The 23,420-nt window shown below is 41.5% G+C and overlaps 1 protein-coding gene across 11 annotated transcripts in view; it reads right to left on the bottom strand.

Annotated features, from left to right (window-relative positions):
* Window positions 1-23,420, bottom strand: part of WDR20 (WD repeat domain 20) — a 71,185-nt gene that overhangs the window by 38,473 nt on the left and 9,292 nt on the right. For 9 of the 11 annotated variants that reach the window (XR_006291371.1, XR_006291370.1, XR_005225610.2 and 6 more), the window contains exon 2: window positions 1,058-1,240. Coding sequence is in view for 7 of the 11 variants with exons in the window: in XM_037900965.2 (XP_037756893.1) it covers window positions 1,058-1,240 (183 nt within the window). In the remaining 4 variants the exon portion in view is untranslated. Of the gene's footprint in view, window positions 1-1,057; window positions 1,241-3,998; window positions 4,318-23,420 lie in introns of those variants that run through there. The other 2 variants (XM_037900968.2, XM_043547861.1) reach the window with 2 other exon arrangements.

The raw sequence follows: 23,420 nt of genomic DNA, 5'->3' as shown, positions 1-23,420 counted from the left end.
TTGCAGGATAGAGGTGCACAGTCCTGCTCCACTTCCGCCTCCTGAAGCCCGAGAAGCCACGAAGGTCCAGTGAAGTCACAGAATCCGTGACTGCCATGACCTCTGTGATTAAATGGTAGCCTTATCAATGGGAATTCAAGTGCCGACAAGGTCACAGAAGTTTGCCATTGTGTCAAACTAACATTTATGTGAAAGTGATAAAATTTCAGAGGCCACTTGTGCCTTGTCTAAACTACAGCTCACACCAATGCAGTTATACCAGTGGTGAATTATAGGTCCCATTTTTTCTAGTATAGACAAAATCACAGTGAAGCTTCACTCTGCTGTACTTTGGTTTCTACCAAAAGGCACCTTTAAATGTTGCATTCCAAGAAAACGCAAACTTTCCCCACTCAGCGAGACAAGGGGAATAGGGGAGAAGATAGGGGAAGTGGAAGAGGAAAGCGTAAAGAGAATTTCCCTCTCCTGATCTAGTTGTAGCTGCTCCTAGAAGAGTGAAGAGGAACTAGACAGGTCTAAAGCAACACCCTACTGGGAATGAGACTGCTTTCAAGACCCTTCTCTACAGCTGTCAGGGGAGGGAGGAGAAGAGGCCTCCCACCAATCCCAAGAGGAGTAGGCTAGGTTTGGAAGTTGAGCCAGGCTAGACTTCTTTCAGGCTGTCCAGAATAAAGCTTTTGATTGCTAGAGTTAATTGCAAATTCTAAATTCAAGTCATCTGGCAATTATGCTAGTTGTGCAGCCATTCAATAACCATGTGTTACCGTGCACAAGTGTTTGTTTCTGTCTGTCACCCTTGAACACAATGTTTGTGGAGTGTCTACAGTAGCGTTTACATTCATGCTAGTTAACTCGAGTCAACTGGCAATCAACTAACTCTAGTTACAATACAACCATAACTAGTCTAGACAAAACTTATACAATTTTTGTTTTGTGAAAAAACACCTTATAATGCAAGAGTTCACATATTTTTAGTAGCAATCTTTGAGCTTATTTACATAATAACTTTTTAAAATATGACATGTTTGCATGCAAAAAGATCAAGATTCCTACTTACTTCCTCATTAAATAATTTGCTAGTTTCTTTTTTAATAGGGTCTATAAGTTGCACCTGGCCTGCAGAGAAGCCCACTAGTAGAGAGACACTTTCTGCTGTGGCTGTTAAGTGATTGAAGTCATGACATGTAGGTTGCGTTCCTTTGTATATCCTTTTGTCTATTGGTTTACTCAAGTCAGCAGCCTGCAAAAAGAGCAATGAAAACAAAAACATAGTCTGTTATGTATACACTTTTTATGATAAACTAAATTCTATTAGTGAACAAGTTTGCTGTATGTAGCAAGATGATCAACACAATGGTTAACAAATGTAGTGAGAAAAACCTTAAGTTATAAAGGAACTTTAAATATTAACCAATTTGGCTTTAGTAAGTTACCATTGCTGTGTGAACAAAAGGTGAGATGCTTTCAGCAATTTAACACACACCAAGAAGCTTACTACATATGTCTTTCAGTTTTACTAAATACCGAATAACGTCCACCAATTGTGGTTACACTACATCCCACATGAAGATTAATGACACTCAAAGAATAATATCTAGGCCCCAGCCTCTAAATAGTCACATTTCCACCTGGGCTCCTTCTGAGAAGGAATGCGCCGATGGACGGGGGAAATGTCTCCTTCCCCCCACCAACTTTTCTGGCAACAGCTTTCCCACATACTTGTTGCTAGGCAGAGTTGTGTGTGGTACAGATTACAGCACAGGAAACATTTTTAGCCACCAGATCTCTTATGTCATGTCTACAGTAGGGAACTCTGGAGCCACTTTGAACTCCTTATATGCACTCCTTCAATATTTGCTCCTGCTATAAAATCATATAGAAACTAGACTGCTTGTTTGAAAATTTAACACCTTCATGCTTTTTCACATTCTGCCCCACGTGCTTGGGAGCAGTTCCCTGTAAACTCACTTATTACACTCCTTCAAATCCCTCCTTCGCTGCGATGCCTACAAAAAACTTGACAATAGTTTGGTTGCTGCTGTGCTGAGACCACAGCTACCATGCCAACAAATATTGTCACATTGTTTACTTGTACTCAGTCACGTCTGCATTCATCTGTTGCCTCTTCTCTTACGCTTAAGACTGTATGCTCTTCGGAGCAGGAAGAGTCTTTGTTCTGTGTTTCTACAGCATCTAGCACAATGGAATCCTTGTCTGCAATTTGGGCTCTGAGGCACTACGGCAGTACAAATAATTCACAGGGTTCTTTTTATAGTGCCAATACCATAAAGATATTTGTAGGAGACTATTCTCTATCATTGTTCTGTATAATAAGAAGCTCATATAGTCTATACACATGCTGCCTGGACTACTGGAACCTTAACATTTATTCTGGAAGAAGAAATGGATCCCACATGACCCTTGGTAAATAAAAGGGCTCAGACTGGCAAAGAAAGTTAAAGGCATGGAATAGTTTCCACGTAACAGACTGGAGACATTGAGACTATTTAATTTGTCTCCCCTAAAGTCTCCTTTCTGTCCTGGAAGACGTATTGTCATTTCATTGTTCTCTGGCTATATTACAAGAGTCAACAATGAAAGAAGAGCAGCTGAAAGAATCAATTTTAAATTGTTTTTAAAAAAACCTTCTCTTTACACCCATTTCAGTTCAAGAACTAACATTGGTCGAGCAACCATAGAACACAAATGTAAATCTGGAAGGGACCTCAAGAGCTCATCTAGTCAAGCCCCCTCTATTAAGGCAGGACCAAATATACCTCTAGACCATCCCTGACAGGTGTTTGTCCAACCTGTTCTTAAACACCTCTAATGATGGGGATTCTACAACCTCCCTTGGAAGCCTATTCTAGAACTTAGCTATCCTTATAAAGTTTTTCCTAATATCAAACCTCAATTTCTCCTGAAGACTGTTACTGCTCGCCCTACATTCAGCGGGCATAGAGAACAATTGAGGAAGGAAGTCCATGCTAGAGATTCAGCACACCTATACCTTCAATTAAGATGTGAAATCACACCACATTCTCAAAGTCAGATGCAGCTGGGGGCTTCAAGTTGACAGGAAAGCAGCTATCCCTTTACACTTGTTTCAGTGACACTCTACTTGCCTTCAGACCATGGAAAGACAGGTATTTAGAAGGTTCAGAACTTACAACTACAGGAATATTCATATTTGAATTGGCACAGGTATATGTTGTAGTTATGTGACTTGCCCAAAAGGGCTTGTACCCTTTTGATGTACGAGGCCTTAATTTTCCAATATTACATGGAAAATCCAGCTCCAAACTTTGAGGGTGGGGTGGGGTGGGGTGGTGGAACAGTTTCATCAGCTCTTTAGGCCTTATAACTCAGAATAAAATTCTTATCCTCCTTCATTTACAAGGTCCATGCATCTGTTAACTGATGGAATTTTTAGAGCAGCATCCCTTGGGGGGGGGGGGGGTTTAAAATGGGTATAGTTGTGTTTAAATTCCTCTTCCTCTACTGGGAGAGGATAACGTGTAGCACCCTTCTATTGAAGGTGATACCCACAGATACCTGAACATGCAGTTGTAAAATTGAGAAAGTATGAACGGACACCCAGGTGGCCACCCTGCAGAGGCCACCACCATTTTCAAGCGTGGGTTATGTTGTTGGTTATTGGAGACAGACTGATTTATACGTTTCATAGATGCACCATCTCAACCACCTGAAATAGTAGATTTCAATGCTTTTCTTTACATCCTGATAGTAGAGAATATCTAGAGCACTGGACTTGTGAAAAGCCTGTGTGTGATTGATGTAGATATTGAGGGATCTATAAACATTCAATGTATGTCCAAGCATCTCTGCTGGATACAGTGTTTTGGACAAAGAGGGAAGCACCATTTCTTGGTCTGTGAAAAAACCTAGTTAATTTTTGGAACGAAGACCAGGTCTGTTCAGAGAACCACATCATTGTGAAATATGCAGTACTGTTCCTCAAGAGGGAAGGCCCCTACCTCCGACACCCTCCAGGTAGAAGTAACTGCTATCAAGAAAACCATCTTGGAGACAAAATACATGGGTACTTTCCCAAGGAGCTCAAAGAAACGCAGAATCAGGGCAGTAACAACCAAACTGAGCTCCCATGATGCCATTTGATTAATCTTAGGAGAATGAAGTAAAGATGCAGCTCTGAGGAAATGCTCAAGAACTCAGGTAAAGAGATGTCTTCTGGCCTTTGGAGGAAAGTATGCTATATAGTGCAGCCATTTGTTTCAATGTTAAAATGTTGACACTGAAATCCCTGATCAGACCTTCCTGTAAGAATTCTAAAATCTGCAAACAGATGGAAGAGGAGAAAATGGGGTGAATTTATTAAAATCAAAGTAATTTAAATCACCAATTTTAACCATAATTTAAAGCAGGAAGTAGGAAATCTTAATTTAAATAATTGATTTTAATCTTTTGCATTTGTATTTATTTTCCTAAAGAAAATGATTCTCACCAGTTAGTAACCATAAAAGCCATATTGATTTGCCTTTACACTAAATTTAGAACTTTTTACTAATTAGGATACCACTATCTTTACACATTTAAGCAATTATATAGTTTAACAAAGTAAAACATCATTCAGATTCTTAAATTATCTTAGAAAATGGCAAATGATAATTTCTTATTTACTAGATTAATGTACTCATGATCCATGTCAAGTTGCATTTGGATGGAAGCTGGAATTCAATCAAAACGCACAAAACAGTTATTTAAATAAAAACTACATTAAAGGTGCTGAATACAGCAGAAAAAACTAAGTTTATAAAAACACGTTTTGTATCTAAAACCGATTTATGAAACAAAGGAAACATCTGTAGTTAGTGAATTGAACTATTTCTAGTCACCATGTCCCTTTAGGGTTTTAGACCTAGTAGATCTCATCCTCTCACACCTTTATTTTTATTTAGAGATTGGAAAAGGAAAACAAGATTTTCTGCTTTTTCATCTTCCACCTGGTTTCCCAACTTTGAATGAACTAATTATTCAATAAACGAAGAAAGTATTTTATGCACCTGCAGAAGAAGCATCTGCTGTCAAAGCTGGTTTAGCACTTCAGTAAACTCTGGTTCCAGGTGCATACTCAGCAACTTCTACCAGGTTCTGTGGTTTGACTAATACTTTGGCATCAAGCATGTACTGCTTAACTATTTTTATTTAATTTAAATTATTGTAAAATTATAGTAAGTTTAGGCCTTAACATTGGATACAAGTTTCAAAATTAAATTTGTTATTTTCAAAAAGAAAAACATTTAAATTTAAAAAATGCAGTTTAATAAAATCAGTTTGTTTTTCTCATTAATTTTTATCCACTCAGAGAAAAGCAATGTTTCTTTCACCGCCACTTGGACTTCCACCAAGTTCACAGAATAGAAGGAATTTGTGGAAGCTTTTCTAGATGGCAGCAGAGTGGAGATTACAGCTTCTGTATATCCCATGTCTCCTACAAGACCATTCAAAAGCCATACAGTTAGTCTTCTGTACTCTGACTGATACATCAGTCCCATAGAAAGCGAATCCTGTCTTAAAAGGGAGGACAGTGGGATCAGACTGAGCCATGTTGAAAGACTGGAGAACCAGGGCTGCCTCACACAATGCAGAGCCACTATTACCACCAGTGCACTCTCCCTCCTTGTCTTCTGCTTAGTTCTGAGTAGCGGGGGGCGGGGGGAAGTAAAGGCATACAGGAGGGCTACTGGCCACCTCAAGAAGCACCTATGCTTACTATCTTTGGATCTCTCTTTCAGGAGGGAAAGGAGGGGACCTTACAGATGTAAACAAGTTTGAAAGGACCCTGAAATTCCTCACTATAAAGTGAAGCTTCTGGGTTCAGACTCCACTTTGCTTGATGTAGCTGTCCTTTGCTTAGCCACCTGGCAACCATTTTCCTCTTTTCTCCAGTATTTAGAGCTCTGAGGGACTGTAGGTTCTTCCTCCACCCAGAATGTCAAAGATGGGCTTCATTGGGCAGGGATGACTACATTGTCACATCCTGTTTATTGATGTAGGCGACTGTAGTAGTGTTGTCCCTCACCATTACCATATGGGACATATTCATCTATGGGGAGAGAGCTCTGAATTCATGGCACAGTTGTCCTGAATGCCAACCTGTTTACAGCGTTTCTTCTCCTGTTCCATCCAAATTCCCTGCATTGAATTCATCTGTGTGTGCCCTTCATCTCTTAAACTTGGCATTGGATGCAAGTACTACTCTGTCCACCATGGCTCTGGGTAATTAATTCCTGAACCATGAGTACCATCTTAGAAAGTATTAGGCTCCAAGAATTTGGACTCTCCTAAACTAAAGTGAACTAAAGTGTGATGATACAGGGACACAGAAATGACTGGAGATTTCTAGTGTGCAACTTCTGGCCAACTACAGCACATCCACAAGCAAGGCGACAAATGGGGAAGAGGAAGTTCCCATTTTTCAAATAATGACAGAATGTCTACTTCGTTGATTGTCACCAGCGTGGACATTAAACATTTGCTTCTTGAGTCTGGGATTTTTCAGGAACTTGAAATGCTTAACAACCTTGCTTGGTCTTTTTGTTTTTTTCTGGGGATTTCCATTCCCCTTTGATCACATCTATCAAGGCCGTATTGAGGGCAATATATGGCTGTTTTGGATCTGAGGGATAACACTTCCGAGTGGTGTAGTCATTCTTCTGACCTAGTTCCTCCTCTTAGTCTTAGAAGTTTTCTCAGGAGGTAGATGTAAATTGGAAGCTGTCCTCAAGCACGGATTTGAAAAATTCTAACTGGAAGAGTTCTTCTTTTCCCCTCTTGTTTCCTCTTCTGAAGCTTGCCCTTCCCTTGCAGGATGACATTGAAGGACTCCTGTACCTGCAAAATCTGGATTTGTGCTTCCTTCTTAGACCTGCCCCTCCTTGGAGGAATCAGCATCAGAAGATTGAAACAAACAGGAAGGACACCTCTGCCTGGATTAGCTTTCCTGAGTAGTAGAATCTTTAGAAATGCTTTGTTTTTTTTCCCTGTGATGAGTTGGGGGACAATAGTGACCATAGGTACGGATCACTGTACTTACTTCTCATTCCTTCTCGGTCTTTAGCTCTGTGGGTGCTTACCATTAGATTCTGAGGTTCACAGCTCTTGCACAAGTTGTGGAGAAAATAGGTGTATGAAAGAAGTGTCTTTATTATTATTTTAAATAAATACTTGTCAGTTCCTTAACCACAAATGAGTTAAATTTGGGGAGTACAAGTCATAAGTTACTTGTGAAAGAGAGCTGACCCTGCTCCCTGGAAGATGAACATGAGGAGACTCTCTGCACTTCTTGGGCCCTTTCTTGTTCATTTCATAAAATTATAGCAATATAGGGCTGACCTTGAGAGGTCATCTAGTCCACCCCCTGCAACAGGGCAGAACAAACAAAAACCTAGACCATCCCTGAGAGAGGTCTGTCCAACCTGTTCTTAAAAGCCTTCAAGGATGTGGATTCCACAACCTCCCTCAGAAGCCTATTCCAGAATTTAACTATCCTTACATTTTTTTCCTAATATCTACCTAAGGCCTTGTTTACACTGGCACTTTACAGCACTGCAACTTTCTTGCTCAGGGGTGTGAAAAAAAAAAACACCCCGAGCGCTGCAAGTTTCAGTGCTGTAATGTGCCAGTATAGACAGTGCACCTGCGCTGGTAGCTACGCCCCTCATGGAGGTGGTTTTTTTAGAGCGCTGGGAAAGCTCTCTCCCAGCACTGTGTAAATAAGTTCCAATAGTTCATGGATTAGGGACCCTATCTTATGAGGGTCCAGGGGCTTCTGTGTAGATTTAGGTTAATCCTTCTATCTACCCAATGGAACTCAGTGCTCAGTCTAGAAGATACCATCAGAGATGCTTAGTTTTGCAGTTCTCAAACTGTGAATTTGTGTCTCCAGAAATAACATGCTTGTTAGCAAAAAAGGTTTTAAATAAATAAAATAAATAAATATATAGAGGTGAGAAATAACAGACCTCATCCTTGTTGTTCCTCGCAAATTTGTGTACACAGTCAATCCCTTACCTCTCTCTAAAAGTGCAAAGTTTCAAAAAGTTCAATGAATAGAAGATTGTTGGGGTTGGAATAGATCTGGACAAGGAGAAGAAGTCTGCAGATAAATGTGAGAAGGAAGGGACAGGCAGTAGAAACAAAAGTGAAACTGTTTGAGCAGCATATTCCAGAAGTCTTGAGATCTGAGTGTAGCCTTCATTGATTTGAGATCTACCATACCATTCTCCCACTAGAAGGGAAAACCTATAATGGCAGCAGGCCAAAAAGAGACCCAGTTTGGGAATAAAAACCATTCAAGAAAATATATGTTTGCTGATGATGTTTTAAAGAAAGTCACACCAGAGAACTGGTGGAAGTCACTTAAGCACTTGGATTCAGCGACTGTTGAAGTGATAACCTCACTTTTAACAGCAGTAGCTTCTTCTGCCTGCGTAGAAAGAATATTTTCGTCCTTTGGACTAATTCATTCCAAATTGAAAAATCGTTTGGGACCTGAAAAAGCAGGAAAGCTTGTTTTTCTTTTCCAGATTACGAACAAACAGGAAAACGAAGGTGAAGATGATTGAGTTAGCTGCAGAAGCCAATATTTTAAGTTTCTCATGTTGACCTGCTGACTTAGTCTATTTAATTTTTGTTTTTTAAACAACTACTTCAGTTCAAAATAATTAACAAAAACAAACCTGATTTTAAAAAACTTGAATGTTTAACTGAATTCAAAAATTCATATTCTTATTTTTTGAAGTATTATGTTTACTGTTGAAGAAAAAAATCCAGAATACATAACTTTGTTTTAGTTAAATAAAACAATTTAAATGTCTGTCTGGTGATGTTCTCCTCCTAATACAACATGGCAAGAAAATCTTCCAAATATTAATGATTAATCTGTTGAATTGGAGATATTTATGAGGTCACTGGGAGGTGAATATCTGCTTTAATTACCTTTGGTAAATGAAAATATCAGAAAATGAATGAGTGGTTATAGCTGTAAAACTCATCTGAAAAGTTTTCAAAATAAATCACTTTAAAAACGTATAGTGTGTACAGTCTAAAAATGAAACCTACATCTATCTCTGAGTTGTGAAGAATATGTACAGTAGCTCCTCACTTAACGTCCCCCCGCTTAACGTTGTTTCAAAGTTACGTCGCTGCTCAATTAGGGAACATGATCGTTTAAAGTTGTGCAATGCTCCCTTATAACGTCGTTTGGCTGCCTGCTCTGTCCACTGCTTGTAAGATTTTGTGGAAGAGCAGCAACTTTACAAGGGAGCATTGCACAAGTTCCTCTTCTCCGCCTCCTCCCGCTCCCTCCCAATGCTTCCCCCACCTCCAAACAGCTGTTTGGCAGCGCTTAGGACTTTCTGGAAGTGAGGGGGAAGTGCAGGAAAGAGCCGTGTCTTCACTCCTCCCCCTCCCTCTCAGAAAGTCCTGAGTGCAAAGCGCTGGGGAGGGAGGGGGAGGAGAGGAGAAGCACCGCGTCTCCACTCCTCCCCCTTCCTCCCAGAAAGTCCTAAGCGCCGCCAAAGAGCTGTTTGGCAGTGCTTAGGACTTTCCGGGGGGGGGGGAGGGGGGGGGGGGGAGGAGGAGCAGGGATGCAGCATGCTCCTGAGAGGAGGTGGAGTGGGGGTGGGAAGAGGTGGGAGTGGAGTGGGGACAGGAAGAGGCGGGCTAGGAGCATCCCCCGGCAAAGTCAGCGCCTGTTCTTCTCTAGGTAAGCTGCCACTGCTGCTGCGAAGGTGCTTCCCAGCATCCTTGCCTGCAGCGGGCTGTGCCTGTGTGGGGTAAGCCGGGGCACTTCCCAACCACAGTACAGTATATAATGCCTTTTGTCTGCCCCCAAAAAATTTCCTTGGAATCTAACCCCCCGCATTTACATTAGAACTTATGGGGAAAATGGATTTGTTTAACATCGTTTCACTTAAAGTTGCATTTTCCAGGAACATAACTACAACATTAAGGGAGGAGTTACTGTATTAAGGTTATAACACCCAAAAAGAATGCACTTTTAAGTAGAAATCCATGATTAAACCGAGTCTTCCTGACTAGTGATTTAAATCATGATTTAAATCAAAATTCACCCTGCAAGATACTAACAGTTTTGTGATCATCAAAACCAGATGTTTATTAATTAAATGCAGAATCAAGATATTTCAGGTGTGCTGAAAAGTTCCTGCAAAATCATATAAAAACAGGGACTGTCCCAGTAAAACTGGGAGACACGGTCACTTTCTTAATTTTATATTTCAAAATTAAGTGTCTCAGGCCATTTCATTACAAAGGCTTAGCTTGTTCATTTTTGACAAAACTAATAAGATTAGAAAAAATTGTGTTCCCAAGTTCTCAATAAAACTTGCATAATTTTTATGTATCTCATTTTAGGTCACGTATAAAAACCATACGTGCTTTGAAAGTGAAGAGTCACTTTCAGAAGTATTTCAGTGTATAGCCTGCCGGATGAATAAGACAAAACTCATAATGGCTCTATCATTTAAGGCCAGAATCTTGGGCACAAATCTATAGTTAGGCATAGGAATAGGAATAAGAATGGTTTAGTTTTCCAGGAGGATTGAAGCATCCATAGCCTCCACTGAAGTCAGTGGGTATTCAACACTTCTGAAAAAAATTCAGACTACGTACCCAATTTTACACACCTAAAGTGAAGACTTGTGGTTTGTTTTTTAAATGTCTAAACATAACAATTCTAAATATTTTTTTCAATTTGTATAAAAATTGGAACACATTTATCCAAAGCTCTGATCAGCCTTACCAAATAGTAAGGGTACAAAAATCAAAACAACCTCTCTCCCTATAAACTGGAAGAGGAAAAAAACACTCGGGATATGCACAAACCTACAAACCCTTAGCTTACCCTTTTTCTCCCCTTAAAAGCTGGGAAAAGGGGAAGGGCTATGCAGAAGAACACAAAGGTTAACAAACTTGGCTTACTTGAAATCAGGAAAAGGGGTGAAGGAGAGTGAATTCTGAAGTTCTGAAGACCTTCACAGAAAAAGACTACCTTTTGCACTGAGAGCCAATGCTGACTGCACCTGTTGCAATATGGCGGAGTGGCAGTTTCCAAAGCCATGTTTACAATAGACATTTTATCCATTTTCAATTGAACCTTCTACAGAATCAGTTAAAGCACAAACTGTTCAGTGAATCCACACTGTTGCAGCACCATTCTAGCAGTATCAGGTCCAAAGTTCTCCAGATATCTATACCACATATCCGGGCATAGCTCAGTAAACAGTGGATTCCGGGAGATTTTAAAAGATCCCTGGTGCACTGCAGCTGGCCTTGCAGAAAGAATAGGCTGTATCTAGCCTTGGGAAGTCTTCCAAGGAATTTTTAAAAACTCCAGCTGCATTATAACCAAAGGACTTGTTTCAGAGATGAAGTCAGCAGAGACTAATTGACAGACACCTACCAATCTTTTCAAGTTGTTTGTTTCTACATATTTAATGTAATAGAAAAAAATTATTTTAATTGTTTCTCCCAGAAAAAAGTCTCACAACTCTAGTCAGCAGCCAATTCACATTAGCATTTCCATTGTTCCAAACACCAGTGGGAGACTTCCCGAGAACTGTCAGCATAGACCAGGCCAGTGGGCCCAGAAACAAATTATGTTTGGAGCCAACAAAGCCACTAACTAGTTATAAACTCAGCCTGATACTGTAGGATAGACAGTGATTTAACACAGAAGCAGTAGAATTTTAAATTAAAGGAGTTACAGTTCCCACTCCTCATTGTGAAAGTATGAGACCAAAAAGGTCTGGTGTCACCTAAACGTCAAATGCACTGGATTATATAACAGCATTAATTGCTCATGCAATTGTATCAGACTATAGTGTATGGACACAAATTGAGATGAATTAACAGTTTCAGTTTTGCTTCATACAAAAAAATCCAATATCCTCAATTTTATCTCTTGAAATATTAAATAAACTACATATAGTAGCAAAGTTGTCTTATTCATAATTATAGCAGTTTCTACAGCTAAGATTGAAAGTTTCTATTACAGCCCCTGCCTCCTTTTTCACATGCTCCAAATTCTAAACCATTCATCTTTTCTACTGATGTTTTTCCACACCTAGGTTATGTCTACACTACTGCGGTAAGTCAACCTAAGTAACGCTACTCCAGCTACGTAAATAACGTAGCTGGAGTCAACGTAGCTTAGATCGACGTACTGTGGTGTCTACACCGCACTGGGTCAACAGGAGATGCTCTCCCATTGACTTACCTTACTCCTCTCATTCCCAATGGACTACTGGAGTTGACCAGAGAACGCTCTGCCATTGATTTAGTGGGTCTTCACTAGACCCGCTAAATCGACTCCCGGTGCATCAATCGCAGCAGCATTGATCCTGCGGTACTGCAGACAGCCTTAGTCTCTGCTTAAGTGATTTGATGGGAAGTCTGAAGAAAATGTCTGCAGACTTTTGAGTTACAAAGGAGTGAAGAGGTTTTTTTGTTGTTTTTGCCTAAACTAGCCACTTTTTTGCTGTAGCCACGTAAAAACACAGCTGAAGTAGGAAACAATCCAAATCAGAGCTGTATAAAGCAAGCTACAGATTGTCATGAAATGAGAAGACAGCACTACAATGGAATATTTACAGGTGTCAGCTGATGTTTGGAAGTATGAACTACGCTTACTAGTACTGCTTACAATTAACCACATGTATCATTAAAATAGACTTGTGAGCATCATTCATCCATTATTTAAATACTTGGAATACACTGCAATATGTTCATTTACAATCTCCAATTAGGAAAGTATACCATTTCTGTGAGCCAATTAAGTAGATTCTGACAGATTTAGAAATTTTTAGTAGACTACTCCACAGTAATTTGATCAATAAGCTTAAATGTAATTTTAAAGTTTAAACTGCATCTTAATTCTGTTCCCTGTTACCCAAAAGCCAGAAACTTAACATGGGTATTGCAGATTCTCCTCTCTGAAATAGAGGGTATTAATTCTCACCCTACTCTTATTCCCTATATTCCACCCAACCCTTCAATGGATCCTTTAGTCTCCTCCCACTCCTGAAGTCGTACCTTCTTTCATGCAACCCCCTACACTTATACCAGTCTCTCTTTCCATGGAAGAAGTGCCAGCTCTCTCAAAGTATTTTATAACAGTGAACAAGGTACTGTACAAACAAGATGAACTAGATTTATGGAAAATAAGTCAATGTAAACATGTCAAACAGACCCCAGCTAAACCAAGTATTCTGATATAGTTCTGCAAATATTCTTGACTAGTTAGTTCATTGGGTCAACAAAAGTGACATGAAAATATTTTCATGTGCAAATAAGTAGTTTAATTCTCAACATTTTAAATTGGCTCATCCTCCCCACATTAGTATGAGAGATTTACTGGTAACACAAGTAAAACTAGTTGGAAAGTTACAACTACTGTTAAGATTTGGCAATGAATGCTGCCTTTGACAAGCTGCACTTCTCATTTAAACAAAGGCAGCTGAACTGCTTTTATATTGCCAGAAAACTATGAAGCAGTTTGGAAATGGTGCTTATTTACTTTCAGCATGACAACCATCTACCCCACAGACTGAACGCCACCAGCCTGCTTCACAAGGCCTCTAGTCTATGAAGAACTCCTTCCCACACAAAAGTTACTTAACCTGTTGGACTAGTCCTCTCCTCTCAGCCACACTATTATCTTTGTACAGTCAATAGTTCTCCCTTTAGCTATTCTTAGCTCTCATACAAATTCTCCCTTTCATCTTCTCATGTCATTCTCAAATTTTTCCAGTCTTCTCTTTTCAATGGCGTCTGCTCATCTTTGAAATCAAATTTATGCTACATCTTCACATCAATCCCATTGACTGAAGACCATCTGCCATCTTCTAAGAAGATTACACCCACTGCATATTTTGTATTGTACAACTTGTCTTTTGTTAAGCTCGTCATATAGTACCAAACAGCATTATATTTAGCATAATTGTGCTGAACTGAATACATACACATTTTCATTCCTGTGCTGTGCAAAGTTTAGTTAATAAACTAAGCTGTTGATAGTTACAAGCCAGTTTATTTCTTCTCTAAAACTTTAGAAAAAGTCACATTTCAATAGGAAGTGAACATGCTGTTCTCTTTCTTGGGATACCAGGAAAAGAAGGCTTTATGAAACATATGCAACTCCCCACACGGGAGGTTAGCAGTATCAGGACGTTAGAGGTTTTCAATCCTAAAGAGACAGACTGGGTATGTATTGAAGACTATGATCAAGCAGAAGCCAATAGCGAAGTATGAGAAATTCATTATGATTCCCCCCGCCCCCAGCAAAATTGATTTTTTTAGTTACATATTGCATAAAATTAAGATAATTTGTTAAGGAACAATATGCATGCTAGAATGCAATTTTGGTGCTAGAAAACTTCTTCTACTCTAATTTTAAAACTATCCAGATATTAGAAATATTCTACTGGTCTGTAGCTCTTTAAAATACCTGTGGCAAACAAAATTGCAGTTCATCTGAAGTTTTTAAAAAGTAAAGAAACTGAGCAGCATAATGAAGAAGAATATTTCCCTCTTTAAGGATATCTTGACATTTCAGAAAAAAGTAATTAAGCATTGTGTATAATTAACATTTTTAAAGCCATATTAATTCATTATATCAGCCATCATAAACAAAGCTATACAGTTCACTAAAAATACATTTCAGTAGCCTCATACTAATGGGAAATCCGCAAACTGACTGCAAGATCAAATTCCTTCAAATCGGACCAAGTTTAACTCCCCACAGTTGGAACTGAACTATGTACTTGTACTGAAGAAATATCTAACAGCAATCAAAGATCAAGGCCCCATTGTACTAAGCACTGTACAGATATTCAGTAAAGACAGTCCCTGCCACAAAGAGCTCATAGTTTAGGTATAAAACTTTGAGATATGATTTAAAAAAAGGGAATACACAACAGAAATTTACCAGAAAAACCAGCACTCAAGAGTTCAATATTATCTATTGCTATAATAAAATATAGCATTTTAATCTGACAGTGTATTTGTGAGGGGAAAATTCTGTTACAAAGCAGCCAGCATAACTGCACCCTGTATTGCATCCGATGTTGCTATAGAAACTTATTTCACTGTAGCAGTGCTTGGTAATCACTTTATATTCTCTTCATTACAAAGCTCAGTATGAGTCAATTTCTGTTTTTGAACCAATTACTACTATCCTGTAAACATGGATCCTTTCTGACTGTTAGGTCTTACTGGCCCACAGGAATGAATACCAGAGTGTTTTGGTGTTATCTTACACATACCCAACCCAAATAATTCCATCATGTTGCAGCATGTTAAAAAAATACTACAAGTGTAAAAATCAGATTACTAATATTCAATAAACAAACTTTAATTTCCTGTTATTATAGAAGTTTAAAACAGTCTGATGATAGTAGTTTGAATAAATAAAATATTTGCCAAGGAGGAGCCACTATTTCAATACCAAAAATGAGGTCCAACTGGTTTATGTTTTTACTACGTATTTTGTACACTGTGAATTGCTGTATTAATGTTACTTCACACTTCTAGCATTTTCCTTCCATGTCTCTCAAAAGGCTAACATCCCTGTGAGGCAAGTAAATATTCTAATTTTACAAGCAGGAACCTGAGGCAAACAAAGAAACTACCTGAAAAAACATGTACTGAGGATGTAGCCGCAATACACATTCATCCTGTAGAGTAGATGGGACTAACCATGTCTGAGCTATGCTACTATGTCGGACAGACCAAGTACTTCATCTAAACTGCAACCCAGAACCTTATTTTAGAAGTTCTAGGAGTAGAAGGCAGAAAGTCTCACTCAGATAAAATCCAGGTCTCCCAACATTCAGAACTGTGTTGTAGGCACAGAAGCATTCTTACTTTACCTTCACCCAACACGTTTGTTACTTGTAAGCAAAGCCAGAATGGCATTCAAGTTAAATAAGTTGTCTGGTGCTCTGCAATTTACAAGAGCAGCAGAAAGCATAATTTTATATATCTATTTATAAGATAACAAAACATGGCACTGGAATTCTCCTCCCCCTGCCCCCAATGGTTATGTACCTAGTGCCTAACAAATCCATTTGCCCACTCACCATTAATAAACTGGAAGGTTTTCCTGGAAATGTGGGGAGAGGCTAAGCCAATATCTGCAAAATTAAAGCTTTAAAAATGAAGTTTAGTCCTTCAAGAAAGTCTTCCGAATAAGAACTGCATGTACACAAAGCAGTGTTATCTTCCCAATTCTGCAAGCCAACTGCTCCAGTACCTCTGAGGCTCCTCATAGCTTTGCCAAACAGCAGCTGAGTCAAATTAATATCCCATTCTTATCACATTTATCAGTAGATCTCAATGCACTTTGCAAAGGAGGTACCCAACTTTATCCCTATTTTACAGATGGGAAAACAGAGCAGCTAAGTGACTCGCCAGAGATCACAAAGGAAGTCTGTGGCAGAGCAGGGAATTGAATGCAGGTCTCCCAAGTCCAATGCTAGTGCCCTAATCACCAAACCATCTTTCCTTTATGCCAGCAAAAGCGCTTTTATACCAGTATAATCATTTGCACTATGATTTTTGCCAGCACAGAAAGAATGCCAAAAACCGACTCATAACCGACATTACTATGCCAGCAAAAGTTTCTAGTGTAGATTTAGGCCCAAGATCCTTCTCTTTCCAGCAATTAGGATATGGAGCTTTCAAATCTGTCAAACACAAAATGTGGGCTAATGCAGCAAAAAAAAAAAAAAAAAAAAAATGGAGCTCCGAAGCACAACTAAGGGACAGCACGAGTAGACACTAAAGTATCCTCACCTTTTCGAGCACTTTATGATGGCAGGGACTAGGCTTCTCAGAGCACTGACACAGATCTGACTACCAGCCTCCTTCACTCCACTTCATAAGGATTTGTACTAAATCCTCTAACCAACTCAGGATCAGCAAGAAGCTATCATAAAGGAAGCAGTGTTCAAAGATCTCCAGCCAGAACTAAGGTTGACCAAATACCAGATGTCACGTGGATGGACACGTGTTTAATTAGAAGACATGTCTAGAAGCCTCTGGCATACAACATCAGGATTGGGAGAAGTACCTGTTAATGAATTTTATTTTTAAACTAGATAGAGGCCCCACATTAGGAAAATGGATGTGAAAGACTTAGCTCTTGTCTAACTCATCTGGGAAAGCTTCCTTCTCGCCCCAGGTAAGTGTATTTTTAAATGCCTGCACTAACAAGTCACTATTTCAAATGAAGAGCCTTTTTAGCATACACATTTTGCTTCATCCGAGTATATGCAAATTTGTTCAAGGGTCAAAATTCAGCTGACGAAGTTAAGAAATGCAGGTTAACCTAATATGCTAATTTGATGTGGATGTAAGTAGATGGTTTTGTATCTGAATATAAGAAAAAAAACACATTTAGGGAAATTCTAGCTGTTTGTATTAGTCACTTGTTGAGATATAGAGCTAATACTAAACAATTACAGAATGGTAATTTCTTAAGTGTTCATCTGACTCAGTTCTCAAACCATGGGACACTTGTGGCCCAATCAGCACCCAGCTGTGGCCCATGTGACATCCTCAGGGCTGTAACTAGGACAGAGCAAGAGGGGCACCTTCCCCAGCACAGAGCCGGGGGAGGGAGGGAGAACAGGGTGGCACAGATTGGGCCCAGAAGCATCGTCAGGAGGCCAGGGTGCTCAGCGCCCCCAAACCCCAGAGGATCTCAAGTCCAGTAACCCTGGTTGGAGCACGCTCCTCAGCACTAGGACGCAGCAGCAGGTGGGCAGGGCAGGCTGCAGTGCTGAGCTACATGCAGCCAAGGGGGGCTGGGGCACAGCGAGGAGAAACAGCCGATGCACGGGGTACAGACTGTAGGTGCGGGGGACTGGTGGCTGGGGACAGTCCCTGGATGAGAGCTAGATACTGGGGCACAGTCCTTAGATGGGGGATTGAGTGCTGGGCAGCAGTCTTTGGGGCTCCGCAGCCATGCTCTCTGGGTGCTCACCCCAGCCGCACCGCCTACAGCAGCACAGAAATGAGGGTGGCCGTACATCATACCATGCAACCTTACAGTAAATTAATTTTAACAGGTAATGTTTTGACTTATTTTGCTAATTTAAAATGCTCTTAGACATTTGCCAGTGTTGAAATGAAAGGTGCTATATTGATTTGAATTGTATTGCTGTCATATAATAAATACTAAATGGGGCCTGATTTTGGGATAACCTTTTCTGGCATGCACCTTTCATTTTGTCAGGATGTAAGTAACTTCCTACTTCAGTGCTTTGGCTCATCCCACCATCAGAAAAGGCTCCATGTACTCAAAAAATTCTAGTACTGCAAAATGAAGTCTTGGAAACGGTTGGTAAAATAAAACAAATCCATCTATGTTCATTCTAATAAACTTCTGTCCTAATCTGAAAGAGGCAGTCCAGCAACACATGTAGAGCCGCAATACTCTGTTTAATTTATTTTTATAGTTAACAATTACCCTAGTAAACCAAGCTGTTAAACACAGTTGTTCTCAAACTTTTGTATTGGTGACGCCTTTCCCAGGAAGCCTCTGAGTGCGATCCCTCCTTATAAATTAAAAACATTTTTTTTATATTTAACACAATTATAAATGCTGGAGGTGACGCAGGGTCTGTGGTGGAGGCTGACAGCTTGACCCCCACGTAATAACCTCATGACCCTCTGAGAAGTCACAACCCTCAGTTCAAGAACCCCTAAAAGCATTCAGATCACTGAATTATGTAACTGAACACTTGCTAGCAACTTATGCATGAAGTCGCAATGAAATTTTTAAAGTTATTTAGCACATCTTCAGAGGACTGGTGTCCATAATGCAAAAATTAAGGGAAAAACTGGCAAAGTGAAAAAACGTACAGAAAAATGCAGTCACGAGGTCACATTTTCAGCAAGATAACTTACTGCAAAACAGAGGCTATAAAAATGGTTTCAAACTAACAGTTTAATACTTAAAGGTAACTCTCCTACATGCACCTGGACATTTAGAACCAGACTTTACAATTCACGGGAGTCTTGCTCAGTAGATTACAAAGACCATGATTTATGAAAAATTAAGTCACATTTGTCATGGAAATGAAAAAGATGCAGCTTTGGTGGCATTCATGACTAAGGCTACGATTTAGTCACAGAGATCGTGGAAGTCACAGAAGCCATGACTTCCAGCAACCTCTGTGATTTCAGCCTGTGATGGTTGGGAGCTGAGGGGTACCCCCACCACCTCCGGAGACGCCTGTCGCCACGGGGGAACCCCGCAGTTCCCGGCCACCCTGGAGGAACCCCCGAGCTGCAGGCAGCAGGGGTACCCCACAGCTCCCAGCTGCAAGCGGAACCCCCAAGCTCCCGGTCATTGCAGGCCCCTGGAGTTGCAGGGGTACCCCGCAGCTCCTGGCTGGCAGAGGAGGCGGGGGGACCCCACAGCTCTCAGCCCTCATGGGCAGTAGGGGGACCCCCAGAGCTGCAGGCGGCTGGGGTACCCTGCAGCCCCCAGCTGCTGCAAGCAGCTCCTAGCCCTTGCACAGCAGCCCCACTGCAGGCAGTGTGGGGACCCAGATCCCCATTTTGTCCCGGATATTTTTAGTAAAAGTCACAGATGGGTCACAGCTTCCATTAATTTTTCTTTTTTGTCCGTGACCCGTCTGTGACTTTTACTAAAAATATCTGTGACAAAATCTTAGCCTAAATCATGACACCAAATACAGTTTCTTCAAGTTTAGTTCTGGTACAGTTAGATCTTGAGACACCCACAACAGTTTAACATACTGCAAACTCCTCAGTTAAAAAAAGTTATCAATCAGGACTTAAGTTATTTAACATTTGTATTGTGTACCCAAAATCCACTTACTCCTAGAACTAAACCAAACATTACCTACAACTAATCAGGAGAAAGATCTTGGAGTCATCATGGATAGTTCTCTGAAGACGTCCATGCAGTGTGCAGCAGTCAAAAAAGCAAACGGGATGTTAGGAATCATTAAAAAAGGGACAGAGAATAAGATGGAGAATATCTTATTGCCCTTATATAAATCCATGATACGCCCACATCTTGAATACTGCATATAGATGTGGTCCCCTCATCTCAAAAAAGATATGCTGGCATTAGAAAAGGTTCAGAAAAGGGCAACTAAAATGATTAGGGGTTTGGAACGGGTCCCATGTGAGGAGAGATTAAAGAGGCTAGGACTTTTCAGCTTGGAAAAGAGGAGACTAAGGCGGGATATGAGAGAGGTATATAAAATCATGAGTGGTGTGGAGAAAGCGAATAAGGAAAAGTTATTTATTTGTTCCCATAATATAAGAACAAGGGGACACCAAATGAAATTAATGGGCAGCAGGTTTAAAACAAATAAAAGGAAGTTCTTCTTCACTCAGCGCATAGTCAACCTGTGGAACTCCTTGCCTGAGGAGGTTGGGAAGGCTAAGACTATAACAGGGTTTAAAAGAGAACTAGATAAATTCATGGAGGTTAAGTCCATTAATGGCTATTAGCCAGGATGGGTAAGGAATGGTGTCCCTAGCCTCTGTTTGTCAGAGGATGGAGCTGGATGGCAGGAGAGAGATCACTTGATCATTACCTGTTAGGTTCACTCCCTCTGGGGCACTTGGCACTGGCCACTGTCGGCCGACAGGGTACTAGGCTGGATGGACCTTTGGTCTGACCCAGTATGGCTGTTCTCATGTTCTTATCCCATGACCCTATAGCTAAGTTCCCTGTAAGCTGCACAGCCACGCAGCTGTCTATTAAGCGCTGTGCAGGCGCTCAGGGAACCCGCCCGGCCCTGCCACAGCCATGGGAGGAGCGCCCCTCTCCCAGCCCAGACCTGCCGCGGCCAAGGGACAGGCACCCCTCCCCCAGCTCCAACCCAGCCACAGCCTGAACCTGCTGCAGCTGGGGGAGAAGTGTCCCCCCCCTGGCCCCAACTCAGCCCCAGGACCTGCCATGGCTGTGGGAGGGGCACCCCTCCGCCCCGGACCAGACCTGCCACGGCGTCTCTCCCCTGGCCTGAACTAAGCCCTGGCCCAGACCTGCCGCAGCCGTGGGAGGGGCGTCCTTCCCCCGGCCCAAACCAAGCCCTGGCCCAGATCTGCTGCAGCTGGGGGACAGGCGCCCTCCCCCACCCCCGGACCTGCCGCAGCGGGGAGAAGTGCCTCTCCCTCCCCCTAGCCCAGGTGCTGCTGCAGGGAGAGAGAGCTGGGGGGAGTCCTCTCTCCCCACCGTAGTCTCAGGGCCCACACCTCCAGCCAGAGCCCTCACCCTGGGTCCCACCCCAGAGTCTACACCCCAACCCTCTGTCCCAGCCCTGAGCCCCTCATCCCTGGCCCCACCCCAGAGCCCCCACCCCCCACTGATGCAGGGCTCTCCTGGGAACTGCAGCGGCAAAAGGAACAAAACGTGGGGCCGCCGCTCCCAGGAGACAGTGCCCCGCGCTGGCAATTCCTCCAGCACAGCTGTACCGCCCCCAGCCCTGCCATGCCATGCAGCTGTCTGCGGCTCCTGTCTGGTTGCTTGTGTGCCGCTTGCACACACTAGCACAACCAGGGACAGCTGCCAATGAGCATGGTGCCCACCCAATGGGCAGTGTCGGGGGCAGTACAGCCATGCCAAAGGAGCCTGCACCGGCAGATCCTAGGAGCAGCGGCCCCATGTTCTGCTCCTTTTGCCGCTGTGGTTCCCAGGAGAGCCCTGCAGTTCCACGGATATCCACACCCACAGGTATAAATTTGTATCCATGCAGGGCCCTAGTGGTATGGTATTGCCACCCTTACTTCTGTGCTGCTGCCTGCACAGCTGGGCTCTTGGTAAGCAGCTGCCACTCTTTGGCCACCCAGCTCTAAAGGCAGCAGCGCAGAAATAAGGGTAGCACAGTACGGTATTGCCACCCTTACCTCCGGGCTGTTGCTGCTGCGGGGGCGCTGCCTTCAAAGCTGGCTGCCCAGCCAACAGCTGCTGCTCTCTGGCCACCCAGCTCTGAAGGTAGCGCAGAAGTAAGGGTGGCAATACCGTGATCCCCCTAAAATAACCTTGAGGCCCCCCCACAACTCCCTTTTGGGTCAGGACCCACAGTTTGAAAAATGCTGGTCTCCCCCATGAAATCTGTATAGTATAGAATAAAAGCACACAAAAGACTAGATTTCACAGAGGGAGACCAGATTTCATGGTCCCTGACACATTTTTCATGCCCGTGAATTTGGTATGGCCCTATTTATGGTCCTAGAGCTGTGGGGCAGGGCAGATCTGAAGTTATGCAGTTCTCCCAGCCTCTGATGCATCTTACCTTTGGCCCTTGTCCCGCTGGACTAGTTTGGCACCACTGTATAGCAGTAAAACACTAACTTCATGGTAGTATGAATATACATAAATACTAGTCTTAATCAGAAAGATTCTATGGACAGCTGATGTACAGCTAATGTTTTACAGAACTATCTTTAAAAAGATAACATTTGAACTTATTGGGAAAACTTCAGTCTGCACTAATCTTACACAGAAATGCAGAAACAAAAAACCAATTTTCTAAAGAATAAAAACTTGACCTTCAACACAATTTAACACATTTAAAATTCCTTGTACTTTGGTTTGTCTCACCACGTTTTCTAGTACAAGACAGTAACTGTTAACAGATTTACTGAGTAAGAGTATTTCTTTATATTGTTTGTTGCAGGCCAAAGTGTCCTTAAGTCATCATTACATGAATTTAAAAATCCACAAATGACTCATGAAATTTTTTTTTTTAAGACATTCAGTATGTGGAGCCCTTATTAGCATCTTTTAGTGAAGAACTAGCAGTAATAGCAGAACATTGATATAAAAGGACATCTAACTTCTCAAAGTTTTACAAAGTGAAACATATCCCAAGAGACTCTCATAACTTGGTAGCTTAATGAAAGTGATTTTCTAATAAAAGTGGGTAAGAATTATGCTCTGTGTCTGGAGAATCTTCAGGGACATCGCCTCTTGCTTAATAAGGTAGGTCCATATTCTGCCACACACAGTAAATCCCATGCAATTTGTACACTGCAGTACATTTTAAGAAGTTGACAATCTTGTTCAGAATAGCATTTGGCATTATATCTCTTCATTCACTAAGTGAACCCAAATACTTAAAATCAGACATTAGTAAGCCAAGAACTGTGTGCTGTGGCCCTTACTGAACTCTTCAACACCATACAACCTCAAACATTAGGATTTACATTGTCAAGAGGACACACTGGTCAAGACAAAATCGTTAAGTCCAATTTGAAAAATGTCAGTCTAATTTCCACCTGGACAGTCAAAACCAAGTCTAGAAACTTGTACCTTTTAGGTTTGTAATTTTACTCCCTCTTGAACCGCTTTCTTCCATAATGAA

This window comes from Chelonia mydas, chromosome 6, assembly GCF_015237465.2.
Source record: "Chelonia mydas isolate rCheMyd1 chromosome 6, rCheMyd1.pri.v2, whole genome shotgun sequence".
NCBI lineage: Eukaryota > Metazoa > Chordata > Testudines > Cheloniidae > Chelonia > Chelonia mydas.
This window is presented reverse-complemented; position numbering and strand designations above follow the sequence as displayed.